At 38.4% G+C, this 15,252-nt stretch overlaps 2 protein-coding genes across 2 annotated transcripts in view; both read right to left on the bottom strand.

The window, feature by feature from the left end:
• LOC138163251 (phospholipid-transporting ATPase ABCA3-like) overlaps positions 1–6,246 on the bottom strand; it is a 230,876-nt gene extending 224,630 nt beyond the window's left edge. Inside the window, exon 1 of the mRNA XM_069090799.1 lies at positions 6,054–6,246. The gene's annotated coding sequence lies outside the window, so the exon portion shown is untranslated. The remainder of the gene's footprint in view (positions 1–6,053) is intronic.
• Positions 6,247–11,884: 5,638 nt separating this feature from the next.
• The window catches only part of PUM3 (pumilio RNA binding family member 3), a 44,386-nt gene continuing 41,018 nt past the window's right edge, over positions 11,885–15,252 (bottom strand). The window contains exon 18 of the mRNA XM_069090798.1: positions 11,885–12,190. Coding sequence (XP_068946899.1) covers positions 12,061–12,190 — 130 coding nt within the window. The 3' untranslated portion in view covers positions 11,885–12,060. The remainder of the gene's footprint in view (positions 12,191–15,252) is intronic.

Genomic DNA, 15,252 nt, shown 5'->3' with positions numbered 1-15,252 from the left:
CAAAATAGAGAATAGAAGAAGTGGGAGGTGGGATAGGAGGGAGGAAAATATAGTATACATACAATATATCTACTACGTTTTTGTTTTGCATTAGCCACACATGTACAACCTATACCGAACTGCTTATCCTCCCAGTAAGGGTGGGTGACATGGAAGGAAGGGAATGAATCTGGAATTGGAAGTTTTAAAATCAAATATTCAAATATATATGTAGATATATGTGTACATATATATACATATATATATACTATTATTAATACCATCTTACATGTAATTGGGAAATAAGATATACAGGCACTGAGGCATAGAGATCCACTGGAAAAGTCGAAAGGGGTATGGGAGAAAATATGGGAGAAAGCAGACTGGAGGAGGGCATATCCTGTGGGACTGCTATTTTGGGGCAGTGGGTAGGGGAAAAACGGGGAGAAAATTTGTAACTCAAAATCTGGCGGAAATGAATGATGTAAATCAGAAGTTAATAAGGCATTAAAAAATGAAAAAATAAGAGGCAAGGGAAAACTGTTACAATGGAGGGGAAGAACAGGAAGGCAAAAAGGAATGGGTCAACCTTACTCCCATTGAATTTGGCTTAGGGGGAGAATAATATACACTCTAAATATGGTACCTTGCCATACAGGAAAGTAGGGGGGAAGAGGATGAGAGGGGGGATGATGGAAGGGAGGGCAGTTTGGTGGCGGAGGGAATTTGGAAGCACCTACTTTTGAAAAGGGACAGGGTCAAAGCAGAGAATAGAACAAGTGGGGGTCGGGATAGGAAGGAGGGAAATATAATCAGTCTTTCATAATATATCCACCATGGAAATGTTTTGCATAGCTACACATGTACAACGTATGTTGAATTACTTGTCTTCCCTCCTTAACAAGGGAGGAACGGCAAGAATCTGGAATTCAAAGTTTTAAAATCAAATGTTTAAAAAAATTGTTATTATTATTATTATTTTACATGCAACTGGGAAATAAGATGTACAGGCACCGGGGTATAAAGGTCCATCTTGCCCGACTGGAAAGTCTGAAGGGGATGGGGGAGGGTATAGGAGAGAGCAGAATGGGGAGGGAATATACAGTGGGATCATTGTTTTGAGGTGGTGGGTAGGGGAAAGACAGGGAGAAAGTTTGGACCTCAAAATCTAGTGGAAATGAATGATGAAAACTAAAAATAAACATAAAATTTAATTTAAAAAGAAAAGAAAATGATGATGAGAAAATATATCAAAAGTTTTGGGATTTAACCAAAGTAGTCCCAAAGGGAATATGTATGTGCTAAATATATTTAGCAGCAAAAAGAAAACAAATAGATCAATGAATAGGGCATGCAACTAAAATAGATAGAAAAGATAGAACAAATAAAGAAATAGATAGAACAAATAAAGCAAACACCATCAAGTCAGAAATTTTGAAAATCAAAAAGGTTAGCAAAACTGAAAGCAAAAAATCTACTAAACTGATAAATAAAACTAGTAGTTATTGTCAACGTTAAGAACAAAAGATGAGAATTCATAGTGAGTAAATTAAGAATAAAGGAAATTACTAAAATTATAAACTAGTTTTCCAAGCTATATGCCAACAAAATAGATGACTTAAATAAAATGATTAAATACTTGCAATAATATAAAATACCCATAACAAAAAATAGGCAATTTATATAAAGCAATTTTTTAAAATGCAATGAAAGTATATATGAACATTCATAGAAAAAAAGCTCAAGACCAAATCTATTCACAAGTGAATTCTCTCAAACATTCAAAGAATAATTTGATTATTATAAAAATGTCTGCAAAAAAATACCAAAAGGGTATCCTACTGAGCACTTTCTATGATATAAATGAGTTTTTGATACCTAAACCAGGGAGAAGCAAAGGAAAAAAAAAACAACTATAGGCCAACCTCCCTAATAAATATTAATACAACAGTATCAAACAAACTATAAGCACAGAGGCTACAACACGTTAAAAAGAGTATAAACTATGACTGAGTTGGATTTATACCAGTGCAATCCTGCCACCCAAAAATCCCAGGAGGCCCAGCACTAAACATTTTAGAGAGAAACTCTAAGAGCTTATGTAGATAGATGACTGGGATTGGTCTGTAGAACATTCTGGGAAGAAGGAAGAAGAGAAAGGCTCAGAGTTCAAGAACTGATACCTTTTCTCTCAAGTGAGAGAAGTACATGTGATGATTTGTTTCTTCTTTAGTACCTAGCTTTAGCACCAGATACAGTCATAGGAGGTGGCCCTGATGCTACAAATTGAATCTAGTTCAAGTTTAGATGGCCTTCCTTAGAGATACTTCCCCCATTTAACAGCTACAAGCAAAGGGGAAGACATTGATGAATTGGACCTCTCCGGTATTCAAGCAGAAAGCATCTTCCTGTTAGGATATAAATGGCTTACCCATGGTTGCCTGGTGTGTGCTTTTTCTGAGCTGGGCCTGATTCAGGCCAGCTGTCTGTTAGTTTGTGTTCAATTAGTAGAACAAAATGAGACACCTCATTCATTCAAGTAACAAAAAGAGATTTCCACATTCACAGCAGAGGAATGTATTCAACAAAGACAGGTATTTATGACACCTCCCTTGCCTGAGTTGCCCATCACTTTCCACCAACCAAACATCAGAAGGCAAACTGAGTTCCTTCTGGCTGCTTTGTACTCAAAAGACCAGAAGTGATGTCAATATCCAGAGTTAGCCAAGTCTCAAGCACAGCTTAATTAATCTTTAAGGAAAAACTCATCTAACCCCCACACCAACAGCACTGAGAGGTTAAGTGATTTGCAAAGGTCACAGTCACTATTTGTGAAAGTTACATTTGAACTCAGGTTTTCCTGACTTAGGGTTATCTCTATCCACTACAACACACTGCCTCTCATTATGCTCTGGGTATCACTAAATTATCTTTCCAAACTTCTCTATTACTACTGAGGACACTACTGTACTCTCTGAGAGATTTTCACACCCAGTGTTATCTTCAACTCTTTGTTGCGCCTTTACCCACATCCACAAATCCAATCAGTTTCCAAAACATATCCCTCACATTTGTCCATTTCTTTCTACTCAACCAGCCACCACCCTATTTTTGGTTCCTCTCAGGGAGTCAACTACAGTGGTCTCCTAAATTATTTTCCTTCCTGTAGCAGCAAGCACCCCAGCGTCCCTAGGGTGGCTGCCAACACAGGTTCTTGGATCTCCTTTGATAAAGGAAAGCAACTCACAATGGGTTAACAAGCTTACTTTAATCAGTGAAATATGTATCATTTACCTAGTTCAGGGGAAAAAGGTCAGCACCCCAAACTTCAGAATATACAGACAGAATTATCAAGACAGAGAAACAGATCAAGCAGACAGTTTCCAAACTGTCCAACCATTACATCCATACCAAATCAACATCTGGGTTTTTCAAAGCCGGGGTCTCTCAACAACGGCTTCCCAGAGTCTCATCTGATCAAATCACAGAACACTTCTCAAAGTGAGCCCCAAAACAAAGCCTCAAATCAGGGTTTATATAGCCTTCTCCTGGCTTAGAGAATGTAACAACCTTCTGGACCAGCCAATCAAAAAGTATCTACTGAAAAACAAGCCTCCCACCCCAGGCTCCAGGTGCACTTTAGCCTAGGAGCAGGGAAGATCTTAAAAATTTTCATTCCCATTACACTACCTTAACTTCAATTCATGCTCCACAGACATGTCAAAGAGATTTTCCTAAAGTGCTAGCACGGCCATGTCACTTCCCCACTCAATAAACTCCACTAGTTCCCAAATGATTTGAGGATCAAACATTATTTCATCTTTATTCCATCCTTTTCTAATTTCTCTTTCTAAGTTTTATAATATGCATAGTTACAAGCATAGTACAAACATAATTTATAAATAAGTAAATATACATACATTGGGTGTTGAGTGCTGTAATAATAATGGTAATTTGAAGATCTTCCCTGCATGGGAATTTGAAGATTTTTCCCTGCCCCTTAATAAGCCTAAGGAAATTTGAAGATCTTCCCTGCCCCCAATAGGTTGAATGTAAGTAATCACATGGAGTCTGCAGTGGGAGGAGTTTGTTGAAGGGTAGAGCAGAGCCCACAGGAAGCTTGGAGTCAGAGCAGTTAGAGCTGGAGGGAGGAGAGGACGCACCCAGGGAGACAGCCAGGCTTGTGTCTACCACTTTCTATGACAGCTAGGTTTATGAGTGTTTGTGGGAAGGCTAAAGGATGGTGTGGCTTCATGCTGTGCTATGGTGTATTAACTTCTTTCTTTGCTACTATCATGGATTTGATTTTCTGGTATTGGGATTTGTTTTTTTGGTGCCAATAAATGTTTTGCTCCTGTCTTCTCTATGGAGAGTCTGCTATATTTTGCAACTGAGAACTATGTCAGCATATTTACAGTTGCCATCGGTCCTGTGAGTGTTGTGTTGGTGCTACAAATGCTCAAAAATGTTTTACTGATGGTGAATACACTATCAAAAAAGTTTTTGAGATCACTGCCTTAAACTATTTTGGGGGGTTTTAAGCCAAATCACTCTGATTCTCACTGATTGGCTAACAACAGGTCCCAGTCCAAGTTTCACTTGGTCATTGTTTGTGTCCAGATCGACTCAGATTGAATGTAAATAGGAATTCCTTCTGTTTTGGCCAGAAACCCTGAGGATCTTCCTCTGCCAATTTGATTTTTTTTTTTTTCTGGACTAGGTTTTTTGCCTCTTTTTTTTTTTTCACCTAGCCTTAATCACTGAATAGGCATTTTGCCTCAGTCAGACTGAGACCTGCTAAAGACCTCAGCTTTAAAAAAAAAATGCCAAGGTCTCCCACTGCATTTTCATCCAGGGCCATCTCCAGTTGTCCTGATCTATATCTTGCCACTTGACTCAGATGGCTCCAGAGAGAAAAATAAGGCTGGTGACTTTTCACATCTCCCCCCCACTAAAATCCAATTCATCTGCATATCATGGCATCAATTTCATGAACAAAGTTCAAGCAATAACAATTTAAATCATAGAACTTCATTTATACTTCTTGAATTTTTATCAGGTAATTTTTTTTTGTTATAGCTATTCTTAAGGGTCACATCCCCCTATTAAATCTTATGAGGATAGTGAATAGAGGGTTATACGTAATATATAATTATATGCAACATATATTTGTGTATATATTATGATGTATCATATAATGCATATGTGTATTATCTATATACACATATCTATAGTTACCTATATTATATATATATTGATCAGTATATATTGATCTTAGTACAAGATATAGACAGATACAGAGATCTGTATCTATAAGTAGGTCTATATCTGTATCTAGACAGATATAAAGCTTCTCTCTAGTACAATGATCTGCATAGTTCAATATTTTAAGAACCCTTGATATCCTCAGTGTGAGTATGTCCCCATCTACACAAACACTAAGTCTAGAGTAGTAAAATTTCAATGATCCAGGGACTTTGTAGATTGTCTCCTTGAACACTTGAGGCTAAAAATCTTCATCACCTGACATTAAATGGCCTGCGCTTGAGGCTTTGCCGGCAGGCGCACGGCCTTTGAAAACACAGGAGTCACCTCCAGCCCTTCAAAAGGCATCCAAGGGTCTTTAGTGAAAATTACACGTGGTAGCTGCTTAATAACTTTAAAGAATAACTTTACATATTGTAATAAACTAATAGTAATAATAAACAACAGTTGGCGTTTACACATCACTTTAAGATTTGCAAAGCTTTTTACAAATATCTCATTTTAGCCTCACAACCACCCTAGGAACTAGGTGCTACTGTTATCTCCATTTTACATATGTGGAAACTGAGGCAGGCTGCGCTAAAGTGACTTGCCCTGGGTCACACAACTAGTGTGTGTGTGTTCTAGGCCTTCCAGGACGCATAATATTTTCCATCTCTCCGGCCCGGGGGTCGCTTAGGTGTTCCACCCAACTCGTCTCCCCAATGCCCCCCAGCCCAGCCAGCCGGCCGTCTCCCCGTCCCTCAGCCTTCCCCCACAAGCCCCGTCGCGGTGCCCCCTAGCGGCTCGGCCCACGGCCACCCGCTCACCTGCGGCCGCGTGGCCTTCCTTGTCCCCCAGCCTCGGCTTGTGCCTCCGGGGATGGGCTGGCTGGGCTGTAGGCCGTGGCCCCAGCTCCTCACAGCCGCTGCATCTCTTTGGTGGAGAAGAAAGCCCGAGATACCTCAAGAACTTGGCCACTGCACCTGTCGCGCCTCGCTCGCTACCCGCGTCCGCAGCCTCCCCGCAAGGCGCATGCGCGCATACCCAGGCGCAACAACGGACTCTGAGAGGGCGTGGGGGAGGGGCGTGGAGCTGCTGCAAGTGCGGGGGAGGGGAGAGTGTCCCAAAGGCCCGTGGCTGTGTGAAAGAGCTCTTGAGATAATATAGTAGGAAGGATATAACCCAAGATACAATTATATAATAACAAAAAACCCAATAACAATAGTGATAGTATTTATTATGCTTACGATGTGCCAGGCACTGTGTGCTTCACAAATACTGTCTCCTTTAACCGTCACGACCACCCTTGTGAGGTAGGTGCCAGTATTAACCCCCATTTTATAGTTGAGGAAACTGAGGCAAATGGAGGTGAAGTGACTTGCCCAGGGTCACACAGCTAGTGAGCATCTGAGATCCAGTTTGACCTTCCAGACCTTCCTGATTCCGCCTGTGACTCTAACCACTTTACAACCCAGCTGCCTCTGTATGCTTGCTAAGTCTTGTTTATGCACACACCATCGTCTGCTCCTTGTCTTTCCACTGGATGGCGAGCTCCTTGAAGGCAGGGACAGTTTGCCTTTTTTTCACATTCCCAACCCTTGGCCCCATGCCTGACACGAGTTGTTGCCATTGGTGTTTGCTTGGCTTTTGGTGTTGGCTTTTGTTGTTGTTGAGTGACCCTGTTGGGGTTTTCCTGGCAGTGATACTGGGAGTGGTTTGCCATTTCCTTCTACAGCTCATTTTACAGACTAGGAACTGAGGCAACTCAGTGACTTGCCCAGGGTCACACAGCTAGTAAGTGTCTAAGGCTGGATTTGAACTCTCCTGAGTCCAGGCCTTGCAATCTGTGCACTGGGCCACCTGGCTGCCCCTCCTGATACAAAGTAAGCACCTAATAAATGTTTTGTTGGCTTTCTGAGGCACCAAGGTTACTTTCTCACTGTAGGCCTTCAGTTCTGTACCATAAAAGAATTAAGATTGGATTGGGGTCCTGGATGGTTTAGGCCATCTGATGAAGGCTATGGATACTTTCTCAGAATAATGTTTTTAAATGCATAAAATACCTATAGAATTACAAAGGAAACCAATTATATTGTTGTAACTATCAAAATATCAAAAAATTAACAAGTTCACAATTCCCAAGTTAACCCCAACTCAATTAGAAGATCTCTAAGGTGCCTTTTTGGGCCAGCTAAATGGCACAATACATAGAATGGCATGTCTGGAGTCAGGAAGACATCTTCCCGAGTTCAAATCTGGCCTCAGACATTTACTAGCTGTGTGACCCTGGGCAAGTCACTGAACCCTGTTGCTTCAGTTCTCTTTTCTGTAAAATGAGCTGGAGAAGGAAATGGCAAAACAACATCAAGATGTCTTCTGGCACTTAAGTCCACTGAAATCCAAAAAACAACCAGAGACATCTTGGACACAAAACAAAAACACTTTTGCTCTATATCTAGATCTATAACTGACCATCGGTCCTTTCATACTCATTCCTTCTTGGTCATAGCTTCAGATAGAACAGAGTCTTAAATTATCTTTCTTTGCTCTATTTTCCAGGTCTGTTGACACAAACTCACATATATGTGTGTGTATTTACATATGATATTTTACTTTTTTTTCAGCCTTTTTACTTTGTTTCCATATTTCTTATTGTCTTATGGAGTCATTAATTTCTGATTGTCTTGGTAAGAGGGTACAGTAGATAGACTGATGGATCTGAGTTCAAATCCAGTCTCAGATACTTCCAAGCTGTGTGACTCATGGACAAATTGCTAACCTCTGCATGTCTCTGCTTCCTCCACTATCAAATAGGGAGCATAATAGCACCTACCTCTCAAGGTTGTTGTGAAGATGAAATGGGAAAATATTTGCCTTAACACAGTGCCTGGCTCTCATAAATACTTCTTTCCTTCATTCTATTCTATTGTTCAAGGAATCTCCTGCTCATTCCACAGTCACCTCCACCGTGGCTTGAAGAAGCCTCACAGAAAGAAATAGCAGAGTTTTACCGAAGTTTGCAGATAACCTTAAGCAGAGAACATTTTAGATGGCTTTAGGTAGTGGATTGTCTTATGATAACACTGTTATCATACTGCAGAGAGCCTGGACTGGGATAGAAACCCTTTCTGAGCTGTAAATGGAATTTGAGGGTGGAAGTTTCCACAGTAATATAGATGGATGCTGTTTAAATCAAATTTGCTTCTTAATCAGGCTAAGTTTTTTCCTCCCTCAAGAAACTCACATCTTCAGATAAATACTTTTCTCCAGGCAGTAATCAAATAGTTCTTAATCAGCAGCCATATTTATTCTTTGATAAGAGTGAACACAAAACTTTTTCAGGTTTTACTGGCTATATCTCTGCATATCTGTGCATCCATCCATTTCCATTAACAATTTTTCTATATTTCTCCTCCCTTCTGCGCCTAAACTCCTGAAAAAGACTGTATATAATTGAAGCTTATATTTTTTTCCCCATTCACTCTCTTTTTAACTTTATATAGTCTGGTTTCCAACCTTATTCAACTAAAAGCACTCTTTCCAAAGTTATTAGTGATCTCCTAATAGCTCAATATAATGGCCTTTTCTCAGTCCTCATCTTTCTTGACCTCTCTATTGCCTTTGGCACCATAGACTACTCTCTTTTACTTGATACCCTCTTTTCTCTAGGTTTTCCACTCCTTAGTCTCTCATCATATCCCCAGCACTTATCACAGTGCCTGGAACTCCAATTTTAGTAGTTTTTGAAATAGCAATACTTACCACATTGCTTCTGAATCCAGAGACAAAACTTAATAAGGAAATGAGCAAGTAGCAGTGAGGGGTGAAAGGCTGTGCTCAATTAAATAATCACAATACCCTGCACATAGCATACATAGTACTTATCAAAACTAGTTCACATGACAACACTGTCAGCACCTTGGTGCTGACCCAAATCACCTCATAACTAAGACTGTTAGTCTGTTTGGTGAATCTGCCTGCCTCAAGGCTCTTTCCAACTCCAATCCATGCTCCATTCAGTTGACAAAGTGATTTTCCTAAAATGTAGGTCTGACCCTCTGACTCAGGAAACTTCCTATCACCCCTAGGATCAGATATAAGATGTTTGTTGTTCAAAGCCCTTCCTAACCTGCCCCCCTCTTACCTTTCCAGGCTTCTTATTCTCATACTTCATTATGGATTCTGTGATCCAATGACACTGGCCTCTTGGTTGTTCAAAACCCTCCATCTCCCAACTCAGCACATTTTTACTGGATGTCCACATGCCTAGAAATCTTTTTGTCCTCTTCTCTACCACCTGGATTTTCTGGCTTTCTTCTAGTCCAACTTATAATCTCACCTTCTGCAACAGGTCTGCACAACCTGCAGCCCACCAAAGGATCCCTTCTAATGCCAGTGCCTTTCCTCTATTGAGGAAAAATCTCTAATTTATCCTGTGTGTATATATATATATATATATATATATATATATATTTTTTTTTTTTTTAAGCAATCGGGGTTAAGTAACATGCTCAAGGTTACACGGCCAGTTATTTCTGGGTGTGGTGCTGAGTGTCTGAGCCCGGGATTCAATCTCCAGGTCGTCCCAACACTGGAGCCAATGCTCTTACTCACTGAGCCACCTAGGCGCCCCTAAGCAATTGGGGTTAAGTAACTTGCTCAAGGTTACACAGCCAGGTGTTTCTGGGTGGGTGCTAAGTGTCTGAGCCCGGGATTCGATCTCCAGGTCTTCTCAACACTGGAGCCGGTGCTCTTACTCGCTGTGCTAGCTGGCTGCTCCATATCCTGTCTATATCTTGCTTGGGCATAATTGCTTGCATATTGTCTACCCATCAGACTGTGAGCTGGAAAGACTCACAGAAGCAGATAAGAAGTGACATGTACTACGTGCAAATTTTAAGATGATCAGTTGTGAATGACTAAGCTATTCTCAGCAATACAGTGATCCAAGACAACTCTGAAGAACTCATGGTGAAAAATGCTATCCATCCCCAGAGAAAGAACTGATGTTGTCTGAATATAGACTGAAGCATATTTTTTTTAATGTTATTTTTCTGTTTTCTTTTACAACATGACTATTATGGATATGTTTTGCATGACTACACATGTATAACCTATATCTAATTGCTTACCTTTTCAATGAAGAGGGGTGGAGAGAGAGGAAGAAAGAGAATTTGGAACTCAAAAGTTTTAAAAACAAATGTTAAAAATTGTTTTTACATGTAATTGGGGGAAAATAAAATACTACACACACAGAAAAGTGCCAACTGAGTACAAGGTGATGTGCTTTCCAGGGTCTTGCATCTATTAACGCTTTGTGATATAAGGGTGTTATATAAGGTAATACTGGATTTAGAAATCAGACAACCTGGCCCTGGAACTTACAATCTTTGTAACTTTAGGTAAATCCCTTCATCCGCCTCTTCTGTAAGAGATGGAGATGGACAAGATGATCTCTAGCATTAAAGCTCTTCATAACCTCATTTACCTTTTTAAACTTTATGTATCTCTTCCTCTTTGCACTCTTTAGTCCATTTACAATGACCTTGCTGTTCTTCTTACAGGGCAGGACAACACTCCTCTCCTTGCCTTTTACACTGGTGTCCACCATATCTGGAATGTGCTCCCCTCATTGTGCTCTTAAGTCATAGAATTCCTGGCTTCCTTTTCCTAGAGGTCTTTCCTGATCCTTGCTCCTCCCCACCAGCCATTATTGCCTTTCCCTCTCTTAAGTACACTGTCTTTCTTTCGTATATATTTATACATATATAGTCATCCCTTGACATTCCTGGGGGTTATGGACACAATACTCCCTGCAAATATGAAAAACTGGGAAAAACTCTAGGCCCCGCCCTAAACTTTTATTTTTAATAATTCTGATCAAATTTAACACATAAAACAAGTAAAATAAAATACTGTATACATAAAAAAAGTTGCTGTTTCCATGCAACAGAACAATATCTTGCATACTATGTAGAGTGGTGAGTATAGGTGCAACAATTGCTTCATGGATTTCCTTGTTACAAAAAGCACATGATACCAAGATCAGTGGGGGAGAAAACCATGTGACTGAGTCTGGATGGTAGAGAGACAAAAAGAGTGCTTAGTACATAGTTCTTTAGTGCACTGGAACTTTTAACAAAATTTAGCTGTTTAGAATAAATTTATTTATGTATACTTATGGTAGTAAATGATAAAACAAAGTACTAATTTGACTAATTTTTTAAGTTTTCTTTATATTTGTGCATCTCCTGCAATTTTCCACAGGATGTCACAAATCTCCAAAAATTCCCATTTAATTATCAACAGTCCACAAATAACCAAAACTGTAGAATGTGCTGCCTGTGAATGTTGAGGGATGACCATACGTGTTTCTGAAATGATGTCAGCTCCTTAAGGGCAGGGACTTTGATCTGCAGTGCCCAGCACTGTTTTTTTTTTTTTTTTATTAAGTACTAAATTGTACTTTTTCTTTATCTTAGGCTATGAAGTCCTAGAGGGTCATGCACTAAACTGCTTTGTACTCCCCATGAAGCCTTAGGAAGATGGTGGTACATGCTCAGGATTTGCTGATATCAATGAATAACCATTTAAACAAATATATATCTTTAGAATCTAGTACAGAAAAAAAGATAGCTAAAACTCTGAAAGAAGACAATTTATATTTCAGAAACTATTTATTTTAGAAATAGACATTTCTACAAAAAACATTTATATATATATATTATATTATATTATATAAAAGGCTCCCCCCAAAGACCAAACTAGATGGTATCCTTCACCTGAATCACCAGGAAGAGTGATTCATTCTCATTCTTTTCTATTATTTTCCACTTAAGCTTTTAGTTTCTCAAGTAAAGCAGCCATGCCTTTGGTGTTTTCCTCTTTTTCCAATGTAGGGATGAGACCTTTCAGTCCGGATTTAACTTTATTTATCACTTCTGGATCAGAGCTTTGGAGGAGACTGCATAAAGGGGGAAAAAAACAAACCATAGGTTAATGAAATTTCAAATGACCTCCTTAAGGTCAAGTGACAATATCTCTAGGTCAGATATCTAAAGATGATATCAGATATCTAATCCCCTCAATTTTACACATGAGAAAACTGAGGCCCAGAGAGTTTAAGTGATTTGCCCAAGGTCACACATGTATTAAGTGGCAGAAACATTATACAAACCATAGGTTCCGTGATACCAGGTTCAGTACCTTTTCTAGTGTACCATACAGCCATTTGGTTTTTAGGATCTGGGGCTATACTGGCAATACATTACAAGACTGCTAAGAACTCAATAAAGATGAACTATAGTATCCCCCATCATTAAACTCTAAAACCACAAATAGATATTTCTATTTTTTTTTGGAAAACGTGCTCAAGCAAAGGCATTCTCGGGGTGACTCCACATTTATACAGATGGTACATTTGTACTGTTGGATAATGATGGAGACCTGTTTTCACATATGCTGTCTTGTCTTCTTTATTCTATTTTTCAGCACAAAAGGAAAGGTCTTATTTCTCTTTCTTCTGCAATCCTATGGTGCTCTATGAAGTGTTATATAAACTACAGATACACTTTCTCAATGAATGTAAATCAACAAATATCCATGAAGGGCAAGTAAGAGGTTAATGGGAAGAAACTGAGGAGCACATCCTGAAGAGATGTTTTCACTCAGCTTTGCCTAAAACAAAATGATTGTGTCCTGGCTAGTTTTCCTATATCACTGTACTGCAATGTATGGTTCCAGGAGTCACTAGCATCCTACAACTACACCGATGCCTTTATTTTGCTGTAGGAAGTAGTTAAAGGGTACCTAACAAATGGAATATTGCCTTCTGGGTTTTCAGCATTCTTTTGATTTTTTTGGATGACAATGAAAATAGCTAAATTTTCCTAAGTCTAGTGTATTTTTAATCATCTTGGAAAGCAAATGCAAGGGATAAACTAGCAAGTTTCAGTATCTTTGGCCCTACTAAGAATTAAAATGTCATTATATCAATAAGGAAGAAAAATATTACATATCTCTGTATGTTGTATGGGATATGGTCTATTTTTAGACTCCTAAAGCAGGAGCAAAAATTCATCTGAGACATAAAATCAACATTAAACTGTGAATAAGGAAAACAAGAAACAAATGTATGGCCAAAAGGCAGGTCACTGACTTAAATAGGAGCCATAGTACATTATGTATGGTAACTAAGGGAACATAACTAATGTGGCAGGCAATGATGTGAAAGGTTAGGTAAGAGTGGTTTAAACATATTCAAAAATTGGTGGGCAATTGTTAGAGGGAAAGACAAATGAGTAAAAGAGATGAGGCTAAGCTCCAAGGAAAAAACAACAACATGAAAATATAGGCATTAACTGTATCGAACACAGACCCTTACCCTTTGGGACTTCATAATCCAAAATAATCCATATTAGCATTTTTGCCACATTTCATATATTAAATAATCTAGAAATCAGTTATCTCTAGTTACATATACATTTGGAGAAGTTGGACTATAACATCAATATGCAAAAGTATAATTCATAGTCCAGCAATATAAGGTCCTCCCTACTACATGGCAATCCTTTTATTCTTCTATTTTATTCTATTTATTCTTCTCCTTTATTCTATCTACCAAATACCATTCCAGTGGATTGGGAGACTTGTCTTGCACTCTCGCTTTGTTACATATTACTCTATGACCTTGGACAAATCACTTTCCCTGTGTCTACATTTCCTCTTTCATAAAAAAAGAGAACTGGACTATATGAATTCTAAATTTACTCACAGTTCAAAATCCCACAATAGGACTGTTAACTATGGTGTTGAAACAATTAGGTTTTGTCTTAGCATAAGTACTACAGATGGGGGAAAACTTATTTGACACAAAGATTTTTGCATCAGCATAACTTTACTTATAAAGCTAATAGACAATTCATTTTCCAAAAACACCATTATGAAGAATAAGAAAAGTAAAAACAATAGCTAGCATTTATGTAATCTTTTAAGGCTTGCAAGGTGTTTCCAGGTATTATTTCAGTTGAGCCCTTTAATGCTTAACTATTCAAAATAGTATAAACGATAGACCGAATGCAATTTTTAGTACAATGATTATAGAATTTTTTTTCTAACTTGCCATTCGGTCTAAATCTGATGTTTTATTTCTCATACTTTGGTTAAAGAGTCATAAAATTGTAAAAATTCTGTTATCTCTAAATGCATTAAACTTATATACCATTGTGAATTTTGTTCTGATAACATCAGTTCCAGGCTACCATTCCCCAGACAATATAATGTTAGCTTCTGAGGCATGTCCACTTATGGTACATAGTATATGCTTAAAAACTGAAAATTTGAATTTCGGCAAAATGTAAATATAAAGGTAAAAAGAATTAAGAGTTATATATCACATTACAAAATCAAAATATAAATGATCCTCATATTATCCATTGTTTAGAATGATATAATGGACAGAATATTAGATTTGGGTTCTGACACCTGGATGATTTAGTTTAGCCATATCACTTCTATGCACTTCAGTTTACTCATTTGTCAAATTAGGGGGTTGGAATAGACAATATTTTCTTCCAGTTTTAAATTTATGTACTCAGATAATGGAGAACTGAAGGCAATTCCTTGTAATTCTTAATGGCAGATTCTAACCAAGCTTATTTGCAACATGTTTGAAATTCAGAATTTTAAATAAAACAAGAGTCTGTGTGGTATGGTGGAAAGAGAAGATCTAAGTTCAAGTCTTAACATCTAACACATACTGGCTGTGTGGCCCTGAGCAAAATAGATGCTGATTTGAATTGCTAGGGGGATTTCCTCACCAGAAGCATTCTTCACTAATGAAATGACAAGTCCCATAACAAATAAAAGAATATCAAAATAAACCAGGCTCCATTTTAACTTGTGTCTCATCTAAACAATATAGGACTTGACAAGATTTCTTGCTATTCTGACTCCCCTAAAAACACATTTGACTGCAATTAAGGAATGCTGATGGACAATCTTTTTTATTTTGGGGGGAGTGGGGAC

The sequence above is a fragment of the Petaurus breviceps genome, unplaced genomic scaffold (assembly GCF_028583685.1).
Source record: "Petaurus breviceps papuanus isolate PSGF00001 unplaced genomic scaffold, PetGlider_PUasm1.0 187, whole genome shotgun sequence".
Lineage (NCBI taxonomy): Eukaryota > Metazoa > Chordata > Mammalia > Diprotodontia > Petauridae > Petaurus > Petaurus breviceps.
The sequence above is the reverse complement of the archived record's forward strand: the minus strand, read 5'-3'. Positions and strand labels throughout refer to the sequence as shown.